The sequence below is a fragment of the Sander vitreus genome, chromosome 14 (assembly GCF_031162955.1).
Source record: "Sander vitreus isolate 19-12246 chromosome 14, sanVit1, whole genome shotgun sequence".
Classification (NCBI taxonomy): Eukaryota; Metazoa; Chordata; class Actinopteri; order Perciformes; family Percidae; genus Sander; species Sander vitreus.
In genome coordinates this window covers 3,779,438-3,794,727 of record NC_135868.1, presented here as the reverse complement: position 1 = coordinate 3,794,727, position 15,290 = coordinate 3,779,438, and the positions used below count along the sequence as shown (strand labels likewise).

The window sequence follows — 15,290 nt, the reverse complement described above, 5'->3', positions numbered from 1 at the left end:
ATATTATGGGGAGGGGGGGTGGGAATGGATACCGCATAGTATCGTATTATTTTCCATGGCAATACTGTATCGATACACAGACGCTAAGTATCCATCTATTATTATACGTATACGTGTTGGTCAGTTTGTCTGCTTGACAATCCCATTTTGCAGCAATTAAATTGAATTGAGATGAACAAACAGAGAAATGTATCTCTCTTAAAAAAAATTAAATGTGATTTGATCCTGTTCATTTATTCAGAGCGTCACCCCCCCCAATGCCTTCTGAGTACATTTTGCGAAAGGCGAAGATGCAGCAAAGAGTTATATTAAAGTGCTCGTATTATGCTCATTTTTAGGTTTATAATTGTATTTAGAGGTTATATCAGAATATGTTTACATGGTTTAATTTTCAAAAAACACCATATTTTTGATGTACTGCACATTGCTGCAGCTCCTCTTTTCACCCTGTGTGTTGAGCGCTCTGTTTTAGCTACAGAGTGAGACATCACACTGCTGTTCCATCTTTGTTGGGAGTCACACATGCTCAGTACCCAGGTAAGGACTACTAGTCAGTCAAAAAGTAGAGTATGAGGGCGTGTCCTGACAGTACCTAGGTAAGGACTACTAGCCAGTCAGAAGCAGAGTATGAGGGCGTGTCCTGACAGTACCTAGGTAAGGACTACTAGCCAGTCAGAAGCAGAGTATGAGGGCGTGTCCTGACAGTACCTAGGTAAGGACTACTAGCCAGTCAGAAGCAGAGTATGAGGGCGTGCCCTGACAGTACCTAGGTAAGGACTACTAGCCAGTCAGAAGCAGAGTATGAGGGCGTGCCCTGACAGTAGCTAGGTAAGGACTACTAGCCAGTCAGAAGCAGAGTATGAGGGCGTGCCCTGACAGTACCTAGGTAAGGACTACTAGCCAGTCAGAAGCAGAGTATGAGGGCGTGCCCTGACAGTACCTAGGTAAGGACTACTAGCCAGTCAGAAGCAGAGTATGAGGGCGTGCCCTGACAGTACCTAGGTGAGGACTACTAGCCAGTCAGAAACAGAGTTTGAGGGCGTGCCAAAACAGTAGCTAGGTAAGGACTACTAGCCAGTCAGAAGCAGAGTATGAGGGCGTGCCCTGACAGTACCTAGGTAAGGACTACTAGCCAGTCAGAAGCAGAGTATGAGGGCGTGTCCTGACAGTACCTAGGTAAGGACTACTAGCCAGTCAGAAGCAGAGCATGAGGGCGTGCCCTGACAGTACCTAGGTAAGGACTACTAGCCAGTCAGAAGCAGAGTATGAGGGCGTGCCCTGACAGTACCTAGGTGAGGACTACTAGCCAGTCAGAAGCAGAGTATGAAGGCGTGCCCTGACAGTACCTAGGTAAGGACTACTAGCCAGTCAGAAGCAGATTATGAGGGCGTGCCACGCTAGCAGCTAGGCGAGCATTATAACGTGTGTTACAAAGTGACCACGTTTGTCTCTGAAGTAAAGGCTGGACTACAATAGAGCTGTTTGGAGCAGTTTGTGAACAGGGTTTTCTGTTGGAGATGGTGAGTCCCTTTGGGGTGGACTTTGGGCTTTTTCACTTTGTAAACCTATAACATGCATAAAAAAAAAGAAAATCACTATAAAGGAAAGGGAAAAAGCCAAAAAGCATAATATGAGCACTTTAAGGTAATCAGATAAACTTGCTAGCTGTGTTTAATTGCTGAGTTTGACGTCAGTTTCAGACTCACCCTGCGGGACATTCGGCGCTCTTGATCTCCTCGCAGCCTCCGTGCACCCATGATGTCTCACCTTCACGTGGAAACAACAACAGAGAGTGATTACCTACCTTCATGCACGTTCATTTTTTAATTTCTTACATAATGTTATATCTAACTATAAATCGAGGAATCTCTGTGAGTGTGTGTGTGTGTGTGTGTGTGTCCGGCATGCGCAGTACAGCAGCGGGGGTGAGTACTTTAAATCAATACTTGAGTAAAAGTATCTTACCAGAAAATGACTTTGGTAGAAGTTATAGTCGCCTTTTGGAATATTATTTACGTAAACGTCTTAAAGAATCTGATATTAAATGTACTTCATTATTAGAAGTAAAAGTTAAGTTATTGTGGCTTCCTTATAGTGAAGCTGCAAGCAGCGATACAGGAGGCCAAGCAATCAGCACGTTACGGCACTGATATGAGGAATATATGGGATATGTGATAATGTTGTTGAATATCACGGTAACGATATTACTTAATAAATAAACAGATATTAAAGTGAACTCTGTTCTGCTGCTTATGGTTGTCTAAACTACTGGATGCCTACAATTTCCTAAAATCTGTCTGTCTGTCTATCTATCCATCTATCTGTCTATCTGTCTATCTATCTATCCATCTGTCTATCTATCTATCTATCTATCTATCTATCTATCTATCCATCTGTCTATCTATCTATCTATCTATCCATCTGTCTATCTATCTATCTATCTATCTATCTATCTATCTATCCATCTGTCTATCTATCTATCTATCCATCCATCTGTCTATCTATCCATCTGTCTATCTATCCATCCATCCATCCATCCATCCATCTATCTATCCATCCATCCATCCATCCATCCATCCATCTATCTATCTATCCATCTGTCTATCTATCTATCTATCCATCCATCTGTCTATCTATCTATCCATCCATCCATCCATCCATCCATCTATCTATCTATCTATCCATCCATCTATCTATCCATCCATCTATCTATCTGTCTATCTGTCTGTCTATCTATCTATCAGTCTGTCTATCTATCGGTCTATCTAGTATTCTGCTAAAATACAACACATTGCTTGTTGAATTTAAAACAAATGAACTGAACATAAATGGGTTAGGGTTAGGTTTTCGATGATGTTCACGTCGCGTAATTACATCACTTCATAACGTTCCCATGGCAACAGGGGAAACTGGCTGCTCTTGTGTGAAGTAAACGCAACATTTCTGCTAAGATAGTGACTTTTTTGCAACGAAAATGCGGGGATTATGAAATCATGCAAGCCCCGCATATTTTGCCCGGAAATCGGCAATTTATCCGGTGAAAGTGCAGCGTATTTGAGAAAATGCGGCCCCCGTATAAATAAGCAGACTTTGGCTGATTATGCATTGAATTATGCAATCGCATAATCGCGTTTTTCTGGAGGGACTGCTCATTCACTTCCTCACTATTCCCTATATAGTGTTTGTTAAATAGTGAACTACATAGGGAACGGCCAAACGAGCTTTCGAACACTTCAGCCCAGCATCATTTAAACAGACCGAAACAAAAACACTTCTAATACGTCCCTGAAACAAACCGAGCACCCATGAGGATAATGAAAGGTTGTGGTGTTACATTTTCGCTGTTCAGAAACGAAAGCCCGCTCCATTTTTCCTTTAAAGTTCTCGCGGGTGCTTCTCCGGGAAGACGCGGCCACGTTGCATTGTGGTATACGGGAGCAAAATGTAGGGTACATCGTAGTGGACTATGTAGTGAATGAAATTAACCGAGGACAATTTGAACACCACTACAAAATGGCGAACGCACTATGTAGAGCACTATTTCCGTGACACAGCTTTAGTTTCAACTGACACAAAAAAACCTTGGAGTGTCTTTCGCGATGTGTTCAATCCAGTTAATATCGCGATAGTCTCGCTAGTCCACAAAGCATTCGGGGATGTAAATGGGGGGAAACGTGCTGTGGTTTCATGGCCTTTCTTTAACCCTTGTGTTGTCCCTAAAAAAAAAATATTATATCAGAAATATGGGTTTCTTTTAACCAAATTGATCCAAAAATGGTGCACAGATCAAGGAGCAGTTAACCATAGTCCTCAGAAATCCTTTAGTTTAGTTTAGAACGCCAACACAAAGAAAGCGGAAGGTGACGGAAAACACACGCATCCGGCGGAATTTCTGGATTCCGGAAAAGTGGAACGCGAAGGACATAGACTGATATTGCGATGGCGACGAAAACACAACATGTTGTGCAGCCCTACTGGGCTAGCAGAGACAAATGGGGAGAGTACCATTGCAGAGTGACATATAGTTGGAGCAGCAGTCTCCTCTCTCCAGGCAGTCCGCCGAGCAGTGGCAGGCGTGGCTGTCATTCCTCTCCTCCCCACAGCGATCCTGCGTGCACTCAAAACCTCCCGCTGGGACACAGGAAGGAGAAAAAAGTTCAACACATATCACATCATCGCCGTCACGAGGCTAGAAAAACATATGACAAACGTCACGGATGCATACGTTGAACTGTGAGTTAAATCTCAGGCACCTAAACGTCTGTAACAATTTTCCAATTACAAGCGCAGCAAAAGGAGCTCATGGTTGTACAATTCATTTGGAGAGATTTTGGGGGGTTTGGAGAACGTCCCACTGTTGTTTGCTTAATGTTTTCAAGATGAGACTGCGGTTGTACTCTCTTCACCCGGGCCAAGGTCTAAATCAGCATCAGATGAAAATTGCCATTTTGGCGAGCTCCAGGACAGTTGCCCTTTGTTCACGTTATAATCAGCTACAGCAGAAAGCACTTATCATGTTGTGTTAATGGAGCCTTTCTGAGTACTGGAGCTACAGCTGTGTAGCATTCCAAACAAACGCAGTAGTGAAATGTCTCACACTACTGCTACTTAACTGTTACCGGGAGAAGAAGCACCATTAAATGTGTGAAGCTGTTCACATATGTGCAAATAAACCTGTTGCACTGGGTGACATGTTCCTTTCTTACCATGAAAACACACACACACACACACACACACACACTGTAATTTATTTTGACTCAATCCCACACACGCCGTCCTGTTGCCACAAATACTCACTAGGGCAGAAAATATGGATTAATCCGCGGCTGAGTCCCCCAACAAAGAATTCCGATCTAGTGTAGGAACCAATGGGCTTTGAGTCCCACAGAAAGGGGTAGGGGAGTCAGAAAGTATCGAGAGACGGACTAACACATTGTTAGTTTTGATCTTTTCATGGACTTTGTTGACAATACGAAAAATATAGGATAATACCAGCCTTATTATCCTTGAAAATACAAGTAAGTACAACATACATTGAATCACTTGTTTCTTGGCCAAAGGGTCTAGGCCCGCTTGCACACGGGTGCCGATTCCATTTGTATTGCATTCATTGCGATTCTAGAAGCATTGCCATTCGGTAGCATTGAGTGCTGCAATTTTATTTCCCTTCTTTAACAAATACAAAAGTTGAATAACACACTTCTAGAGACAATATATCATGAGACATTTATAAAAAACTAATTGTTTTCTAAGAAGAATGCACATCACATGTCAGTCAGTCGGTCAGTCTGACATTTATTTCATTTGAAAAATAGAAAGAAGAACATAACACGTGTTTTCTGCATTTTCTGCTTTCGGTCAGGCTTTACTCACAGCTTTACGTGACAGCATTATTGTCAGTGTTAGCTAGGGTTGGGCGTTTATATCGGTAAAATTACAGTAGAGATGCTAATGATTAACTCTTTAACCGTTAACCGACAATAATAATTTTGACCAATAGCTTTCCAGTCGACAGAAAAGTGTTTTTGCAAGTCCTTGCAGAGACCGCCAACGTAAGAGCTAACGTTAACTAAACAGAAAATGAAAGCAGAAAACAAGCTAATGCATTAGCTACGTTAGCTTGATAGCATCGGGAAGTTATCAAAATACATGATGAAATAAACTCAAATGTACTTAAACCCAAACAAATGCAATACGCGTACCTTGTAGCCACTCTCGACTGGAACTAAACTCATTTTTTCTTACTTCCCCCGTTCATTTCAACACTTATTTCTCTCTTTTTCTCCAGGTGACGTTACCGTGTCTGCACTGGCTTACGTACCGCGTATCTTCTGCTGTCTATGATCTTTTGTTGTTAAGTTCCGCTTCTTACATGTACATAGTGACCTTTCAAAATGAACTTCTGTTTAAATAGGAAACAGGAATTAAAAACAATGCATTACGAAGAAAAACTTAAAAACCTTTTCTTCGTCACTTACAAATACCATCAGTTAAACAGTTAAAAAAATGAAAAACAAAAGCTAAATAAAGTTATAAAAAACGTTTTGCATTGTAAAAGAAAAATTGGCTAAACAATCTATTTCTTAACTCTAAGCTCTAAGCTAGTTAACTTGCTAGGGCAAACCTAGTGCACTAGCACGTACCATTTTAAGCTTTTTTGTCCTGCTAAGCTAGCAGTTGTTTGCGGATGCTGAGTGCGGAAAGTACATCCGAGCGTCCTGGTTGCGTGAACTGGGACTCCGTTTCCCGTTTGTCAGTTAACGGTTAATGATCGGTTAACAAATTCAGCTATCAGTCAGAAAGAAAAGAAATCTCAATTAGCAACCCTAATCGCCGTTTGTTTTGTTTTTTGGGCAATTTTTCTCATTTTATTTTTGCTAATTTAACGGTCTGCCTCCAAAGAATGAATGAGAGCAGCTGCTACAAACTTGTAGACAGCTTGTAGACCCCATGTTGAAGATCTCTGATTTATTGCCAGGCAACTAAGTTGCTAGTGATTTGGTGCAGTGTGCTCATTACGCAAAAAAAAACCCAGAAAGCATTCATAGCAGGACAGTCAATACCTGTTAAAAACGTAGACACATATTCACACAACCCCGATTCCCCCCTCACAAATGCATATTCAACCCATAATGTTAAAGGTACACTGTGTAGTGTTTTAAGTATTTTATTAGCTAAAGTCAATGTCTTCATTTAGAAATATGTCCTCATTGGTGTAAAATGACCTCTGCCAATGATCTGTATTTACATTGGACGGGCAAGTCCAAGGAGGCTTCCATGTCATTTCGCCATTTTGAAAAATTATAATCCCTTAAAGGGACATAAAGCTACTAGCCTACCTGTCTAGCTAATCCACAACGCGTTTTCGTTCAGAGCCAGCGTCACGTGACTGAAACCAGCTGAAACGGAGAAGGAGAGGCGCTTGTCACTGTCAAAGCCTGCACTGCACTTTAGTTCATAATGGAGGATCGCACTTATGCTGAGTCACAGGAGAAGGAATCCTCGTCGCCAAAAAATGCGAAAAAGCAATGAAGCGCTATTGGAAGACATGTTGTCATAGCTTCTTGGTACATAATGGCTACCGTACTACACGCAACACGCATTTGAAAAAGCGAGGCGCTAGAGAGCACTATAGGCCTACAGTTTCACCGCTAGATGGGAGAAATTCCTACACAGTGTACCTTTTAAAGAAGGTAAACCCAGAAGAAGTGATCGTAACATCAGACTGACCTGTTTTCAGACAGTGATCGTCGAAGTCAAAGCAGCAGCTGTAGTAGGTTTTACACAGATTGTCACATCTGCATCCCGGAGGTTTGGCCTCCTCCAGCTCAAAGCACCGGCCCTTGCAGGAGCCCGCTGAGCTGACCCACTCTGAGACGACTGGGGGGAGGAGAGTTAGACACAACTGATGCAAACATACTGTATTCATCTGCAAAATACAAATCTGGTTTTCTTTTCTTAAGATGCCTATACTTTCACCTCATATAGACCTTTTTCACAGCAGACATGTTGACGTGTCATAGTGGGAAAAGCACAGGTGTATTCAAACCCATTAATGATGGCTGCATTCCACTTAGGAGAGGCCCTGGTATTGTTCATGCTGACTCACTGAAATAGCTCACTGGGACACTTGATGGAACTGAGCCATCGTTAAGGTTATCAATTTCAGCTGTGCTTTTCCTACTATTACAAGTCAAAAATGTCTGCTGTGAAAAAAGGTCTGTTTGAAAAGAAATTGAAAATGAAAGAGCCGTGCAGTCGTGTACGTGCAGTACACAAAGCATTCATGCAGGTTAAAGGCTGCTAACTACAAACAGCACATATTGCAAATAACTACAAGCTGTTTTTCAGAACTCTGCAGGCAGCCTTTGGTTTCAATTCACTTCAATGCACAATGAAACAAACGGAGCCGAATAATAGTCGTTCTGTTCTGTCAAGGTTTCATTTTAGTCACACATGAGGGGACTGTTTTGTAAACTCATTAGTAGGCCTATCTGAACTATTTTTCCCACATCCATGTTTGCCTTATGTTCGTCTCCTTGGAACATAAGTCATGCAATGGTTTTCTGCAGCATACTATTGATTCTGAGATGTCAGAGCATCAAAATGCCCCCACCATCTTGCAAGTATAGTGCTACAAGATGATACAATTATACATTTCACTGTGATGGTTTTAAATCTCTGTAGGTTGAGTTTTACGCAATGAAACCAATGGCTGCCTGGAACTTACTTTTGTAAATGAACTGCAATAATGTTAAGTATTCTCAAAACTACCAGTTTGATGATTTCAAGCATGTATAACTAGCTTTATTTGACTACAGTACATGAGGAATTGTTTCGATTTAGAGCTGGGCAATATATCAATATTATATCGATATCGTGATATTAGACTAGATATTTTCTTAGATTTTGGATATCGTAATCTGTCATAACTGTTGTCTTCCCCTTGGTTATAAAGGCTGCATTACAATAAAGTGATGTCATTTTCTGAACTTACCAGACTTACTAGCTGTTCTATTATTTGCCTCTAACCACTTAGTCATTATATCCACATTACTGATGATTATGTATCTCAAATCTCATCGTGAAGATATTTTGTTAAAGCACCATTGTCAAGCCTACAATATCATCCCAATATCGACATCAAGCTATTTGGTGAAGAATATCGTGATATCTGAACTTTTCTCCATAACGCCCAGCCCTATTTCTAATGTATGAAAGCGGATTTGTCCTGCGGCAAACATGGAAGCTGTTCTCACCTTTAGTGTGAGGTGGTGGGTTGTCTCCTCCCTCTCCGGGTCTACTGGCTTGGAAAACATAAGCTCTGCTGACATCAGTACCCCACAGACAGAACGCAACCACTACCTGCAGAAAAACCACAGACCACGCTTTACAACAACGTACATTCAATCATTTTTTCATGGACGCCAATAAGCAAATTCAAAGGGTCAAAGCAGCTCAGCAGCAACTCTGGGAATTGCTTAATGCCACTTAAGACCGCTCTACAGTCGCCGCAGCCGAGCTGGCGCACGTGAATGTGACGTCAAAATGACGTAGATCTCGCTGGCGTGCCACAATTTTGAGTGCGCGACAGAAACTCTATTTTTTTTCAGCGGCGCGCCACAAAGCGGAAACAGGAAGCATGAACGAGCTCCTGGGCACGAAATTACGAATCCTACTATGGCCACGCCAAGACCCGCCCTTCAGTCACTACTATTGGCCAGCCGTCCATACTTACGCAAGGTAACGTAACCCCATTTGTTCAGGTCCTATCCCCTGACCAATCCACTATTCTAACCTTAACCACTCGAGGTGAAATGACCTAACCCCAACCAATCGAGCTGCTTCGTAGGGCGGGTCTTGGCGTGGCCATAGTAGGATTCGTAATTGGGGCTCCTGGGCAAGCGGCTGCCAGGACTCTCAGAGTGACTGCAAGTCTCTCTTGTAAACTTAATGGGTTAAGATGAGTTCTTCTATGGTGAATAAATGTTTATTTGAACAGGGACAGAAGCTACGACATAGACATTTGTGCAACGAAAGTTTTTTTTTCTTTCGTTTTTTTTCCAGCGGCCCAAATCAGTGCATCAGCCCTCCCCCCCCCTTGTTCCAGTCCTCCAAATTACATGCTGTGGTGTTGTGGCTAAATGCTCTTGTGTTGTGACAAAATGCTGTCACCTTGTGGGATTTGCTGTCACGTTGTTGGATTTGCTGTCGTGTTGTTGGATTTGCTGCTGGTTGTGGGATTTGCTGTCGTGTTGTTGGATTTGCTGCTGGTTGTGGGATTTGCTGTCGTGTTGTGGGATTTGCTGTCGCGGTGTGGGATTTGCTGTCGCGGTGTGGCATTTGCTTAACCTGGAAATCCAGAGGTCTCGCGAGAGCACAATTTGAATTTGCTCAGCGAGTTACTCTGGCATTCAGTAATGATGCTCATTAACTATGCCCTTGTAGCCTAGCAGGTTTGCACTTCACGGCCAGCGTACGGCTCCCTTTGGTGAAAGTCCTGTGTTTGTTATGTGCAAGGGTACAAACCTTTGGGTTCAACATTGGGGGGGAGTTGAGCTCTCCTCCTATCTAGCGAAAATGTCTGATTCAACATTACGTGGGAGAAATTATAACCAGGCTGTCTGGTGGTCGTCCCACAAGAAATATTGAGCATCAAACGCTTCATTTCCTGCATTCTGGAGAATTTGTGCCTTTTCTGCATGCATTATGCACATCTACACAAATCACTACACATCTTTCACTTCATCCCCCCGCCAGTTTTGATTATTGTAACCCCCCTCATAAATTACGCCTATGGTTACGTGGAAATTTGGCACTCATATGTTTCATCACCATACTTCCTGCTTTGCTCCCGTCGTAATTACTACGGCCACTAGAGGGAGCTGCCACTATAAACGTAAAAATATAGGTCGTATTTTGCTGCTCAAACAAACGACGTCTGGGAGCATTTTTTCGGGGTGATGACTGTCTCTCCTGTTCACATCTCACCAAAGGGGTCGGAGGTCAACGGGCAGCCAGGAATGGAAATCCTAGAAAAGTTGAGTGTTGTGTGATTCCACTGCTTATAGCTCAGAGAGAAGAGCCCACATCAGATAAAAGTTCACACAATGTGCTGCACAGAGCCGATGAAGATGTTCACAGCAGCTTCAGTGGACTTGGATCATGTTAAACTGCTCTACAGAGCCAAATCACAGGTGCTTAAAGGACAAATCTGGTGCAAAATGAACCTGAGGGGTTAATAACACGCGTACAGAGTCCACTGTTCTCTGCGATATGTTTTTCATGCTAATCGAACGTGACCAGTTTTAGCGCATTTTAGCTTATAACGCTAGTCGTCAGGGCATGGGTAAAGTAAAAAGAAATCGCTATTTCTATACCACTAACAAGGCTCAAAATAGCACCACACTTCCACGGTAGCATAATAATTGTCCCTACATGTCAACCGCTTCGCTTTGAGAACTTACTTGAGAACTGTAATAAGTGTACAGACAGTTTATTACAAAGATAGTTTATAAAGACAGTACCATTCACGTATACATGCAGGCGCCATCTTGGGAAAACAGTCACGACCAGTCGAACCACGAACGCCGTGCTTGAGCTATGTTACTGGTTACTGGTTACACGGCGTTCGTGTAACCAATAGAATGGTCGACTCGGTACACTTGTTATTAACCCCAGGTTCATTTTGCACCGGATTTGTCCTCTAACTGTGAAATAAACATATGTGGCAGCTTTTTGCCAGAGAAGGCCCCTGTTTGGGATTAAAGACATGCACTTGGTCAGTGACTCGTCATAGCTGGGGGCCTGGCCTGTGGCGGAGTCGCCGTTAGGGAAAACAATCCTTTCCCCGTGACCGAATAACACAGCGTTAACCCAGTATGGGCTACTCAAAAGCACTTTCACCGCTTGACAGAGCAAGATACATAAAAAAAAACTGTCCTGTATTGGGTCGGATTGTCCGTACATTATATGTAACTGGACAAACGACCCAACGGAATGGCCACAGGTGTCATTTCCCCCAGGTGTCATTTGTTAACGTTAGCTACCTGATTGAGTCTCCAGGTGAGAGACAGCTAACGTTTAACCGTTAGCTAATTTTAGATAATTCAATCTGACTGTATTATCAGTAACGTTATCTCAGGGTCTGTTGTTATGCCACGTTTATTAAAGCTATATTATAGACAAGTATGTCTAAGCATGTTAAATGAATAAATTCCATGTTAACTGTTCCAGTTTGGACTGTAGCAGCGACGTTAGTGGTATTAACACCGGCTCCGTCCATCTATTCGGCAGTATATAAAACTTACGATCAGGATTTTTGAACTTATTAGAGGCGCAGAACACCACACAGCAACTTTTCAGCATTGTATCAAGAAAAAGCCGTAAATATGACAAAGATTAAAGATTAACTGCTAACAAGGTCTACGCTCATTAATTAGAATGGTTTGTTTTCCCCCACGGCATAAACGGAAATGATGTTTTAGTGGGCGTTCCCAGTAATGCCGGCCAAATCTATAACGAGGAAAAGAAACTGGGCTCACAAAGTGAAATTAATAACGTTTTTAACGTATTTGAAGGGGGGGGGGAATGTTATTTTGGGCTTGTGAGATGCACTGTAAGAAAAAACTCCGTAGAAAAACGGATAATGTCCTGGCAGAAAATAACCAGTACCTTTTCCGCTAAGTTTACGGACATTTCTGTTAACCTAAAAACTGAACATTCTGTTGATTTACAGTCTATCTGTACCTTTTAACGGACATTTCTGTTAATCCAAAAAAAAAAAAAAAACACGGAAAAACACCTGTGAAAAAACATTACAGGAAATTCCTTCATATTAACACAGTATATTACAAAAAAATATTATACATTATTATATAATATTCTACAATTTTTTTTTTAACAGTGTGGCTATAGGGTGGCGGTGTTTGAAAAGGGCTCGCCTGATTGGATGTCTACACGGGTAAATGGGGAAAGTACCTGAGCTTTCTGGAGGTTCTCCTAAGAAGCTTTGTGCTGGGGGGAGACGTGTATGACGGGCTTATGGGGTTGTCATTTATACATATGTTTATTTGGTTTACAGTTTATTGTCTATTTTATTATTATTTTCTTGTATGGTCTTCAATTTTGTAGTTACTGTGTCCTCTTTTCTTGATTTTTGCCTGGGTGGGTGGTGATGACGAGGGTCAATTGTATGTTTTGCGTGTTGTTTTAAAAATGAATACAAATTGTTAATCACAAAAAAGAAAATGTTATGGTTTTCAATGAAATAAAATGTATTTTCGCATCATTTCGGACCATTATCATCATCACCATATCTGTATCTACAACAGACATAATAAATGTCACTGTGTTAATATTTTGCGAAGGCACCAATAGTCAACCCTACAATATCGCCGCAATATCGACATCAAGGTATTTGGTCAGGAATATAGTGATATTTGATTTTCTCTTTTTTGCACAGTTCTACATACCCGGAGCCTCAAGGTGTCCAATCTCAGGTGTCTTCCAAATAATTCTACAGTTATTTATGACGATGATGATGTCGATGACGATGACGATGACAATGACGATGATGATCAAACCTCCAACTTGACAGGTGGAAACGAGGACAGTACACAGTGTAACCATACCACTTTTTGCTTACCTTTACCTCCCCCAGGTAAACAAACCTGTGAGTCACTGTTGACAGTGAGCAGTTCCTGACAATCCACCATCATAGTAGGGCTGGGCGATATGGAGAAATGACTAACCCTTGTGTTGTCTTCACATCGACCATAAACTTGTCTGTCCGGGTCAAAATTAAACAAACTTTCTTTTTTAATGGCGTTTTTACGTTTTTGTCTCTTTTTTAGCTACTGTTTTTTTTATTTTATTTATTTTTTTATCCATGGTTAATAAACCTCATTTATATGACATATTACCTAATTTTTGAGTAAAAAAAAAAAAAGCAGAAATAATGAATTATTTTGACTAATAGTTAAGATCAGAGGGTATATGTCAAATTTGAGTCAGGATAAAACCATATAAACATTTTTTTTTTTCAAATGCTATAAAATTGAATAAAACACCCAACATGAAATGAAAGCAACCATTAATTTGACCTGCGAATAATGTTGAACAACGTACATCCACGCGTCCATGTTATTTTGGATCAATAGGTTAAAAGAAACCCTTTATATTTCTGATATATTAAAAAACTTTGAAAATAGGTCAAATTATTGACCTGAGGACAACACAAGGGTTAAGTGAGTAAAGGCAAATAACAGAACAGTTAAAACAGCCTGGTAAGTTCAGAAAATGACATCACTTTACTATAATGCAGCCTTTAAAAGCAGGAAAAGACACTTGTGTCACATTGCGATAGATATAGCCAAACATTGAAGACGATATTTTGCCTTGTACATCGATGATATATCAATATATTGCCCAGCCCACCATCATCGTCACTATCATCATCATCATCATCATCATCAACAACATCATCACTATCATCATCCATCTTGTCCCAAGGACCGACAGAACAAAATCACAGCAACGATCTGCTCCTTTATTCATATCCCTGCAGTCTTTCATCCCCTGCTGTGTAGTTCCCTCTCTCAGGCTTCCATTGATGTGAGGCAAAGTGCAGCTCCCTCACTCATAGGTCGATATATCGGGTGTTTTTAGTTCGGGGGAGAAAAAGGAGGGAGAAACACTTCAGTCGTTCGTGTGAAAAGCTCAAACAAAGCGACACGGGAATCAAACAAAACAAAACTGTCACAGTCTTACCGTACCAAATTTCCCAATTGCATGTTCCAAACAGTGAATCCACTTTTAGTATTCCCCCTTAAAAAAAAAAAAAAAAGCCCCGAAATTGTGTCCAACGTCCGGTAGAAGCTCCTCTGTGCGCCTCTGCAGATCGATGGAGCAGAGCGCAGGGGTCCAACTCTCTCTCTCTCTCTCTCTCTCTCTCTCTCTCTCTCTCTCTCTCTCTTCCCCTGTTGTTTGCTTTTGCTTTGCCTCTGCCGCTCTCTCTCTCTCGCTCTTGGGCCAATAAGCATGAAGTAATGGTGACAGCTGCGCTCTGGTACAAGAGTGCGTCAGGTCGGGGTGACGCTCCGGAGTCCAACACAGTCAGCAGCGCTGAACTGATCACCCGGAGAGAGAGAGAGAGAGAGAGAGAGAGAGAGAGAGAGAGAGACAGAGAGAGACAGAGAGAGAGAGAGAGAGAGAGAGAGAGAGAGAGAGAGAGAGAGACAGAGAGAGAGAGAGAGAGAGAGAGAGAGAGAGAGAGAGAGACAGAGAGAGAGAGAGAGAGAGAGAGAGAGAGAGAGAGAGAGAGAGAAGGCACACTTTGTGCTTGTGCTTTGTCCCACACACACACACACACACACACACACACACACACACACACACACACACACACACACACACAATCTACTGTAATAATCTTGTTTTCATGTTTTGCAGATATCCATAAGTTATGCCACTGCTGTTAAATTTTGTTGACATAATTGTTGCTTTTGCATGAATGTTAACATAATGTTTTATTGTCTGCATCCTACTGTTAAAATGTATGGACATGTGCACGTTTCCCTGTTTACTATGTGCTTTAGCAATACTGTGTGTAAATATGGTCATGCTAATAAAGCCTCTTTGAATTTGAATTTGAAGGAGAGAGAGAGCGAGAGAGAGAGAGAGAGAGAGAGAGAGAGAGAGAGAGCGAGAGAGAGAGCGAGAGAGAGAGCGAGAGAGAGAGAGAGAGAGAGAGAGAGAGAGAAAGATAATTTTTTTTAAAGAGATTTTTA

The 15,290-nt window shown here is 41.8% G+C and overlaps 1 protein-coding gene across 1 annotated transcript in view; it reads right to left on the bottom strand.

Annotated features, from left to right (window-relative positions):
* Positions 1 to 14,615, bottom strand: part of enpp2l (ectonucleotide pyrophosphatase/phosphodiesterase 2-like) — a 72,667-nt gene extending 58,052 nt beyond the window's left edge. Inside the window, exons 1-5 of the mRNA XM_078267710.1 lie at positions 14,277 to 14,615; positions 8,760 to 8,865; positions 7,231 to 7,380; positions 4,006 to 4,131; positions 1,707 to 1,767 (exon numbers count right to left, since the gene is read on the bottom strand). Coding sequence (XP_078123836.1) covers positions 1,707 to 1,767; positions 4,006 to 4,131; positions 7,231 to 7,380; positions 8,760 to 8,865; positions 14,277 to 14,543 — 710 coding nt within the window. The 5' untranslated portion in view covers positions 14,544 to 14,615. The remainder of the gene's footprint in view (positions 1 to 1,706; positions 1,768 to 4,005; positions 4,132 to 7,230; positions 7,381 to 8,759; positions 8,866 to 14,276) is intronic.
* Positions 14,616 to 15,290: the final 675 nt, after the last annotated feature.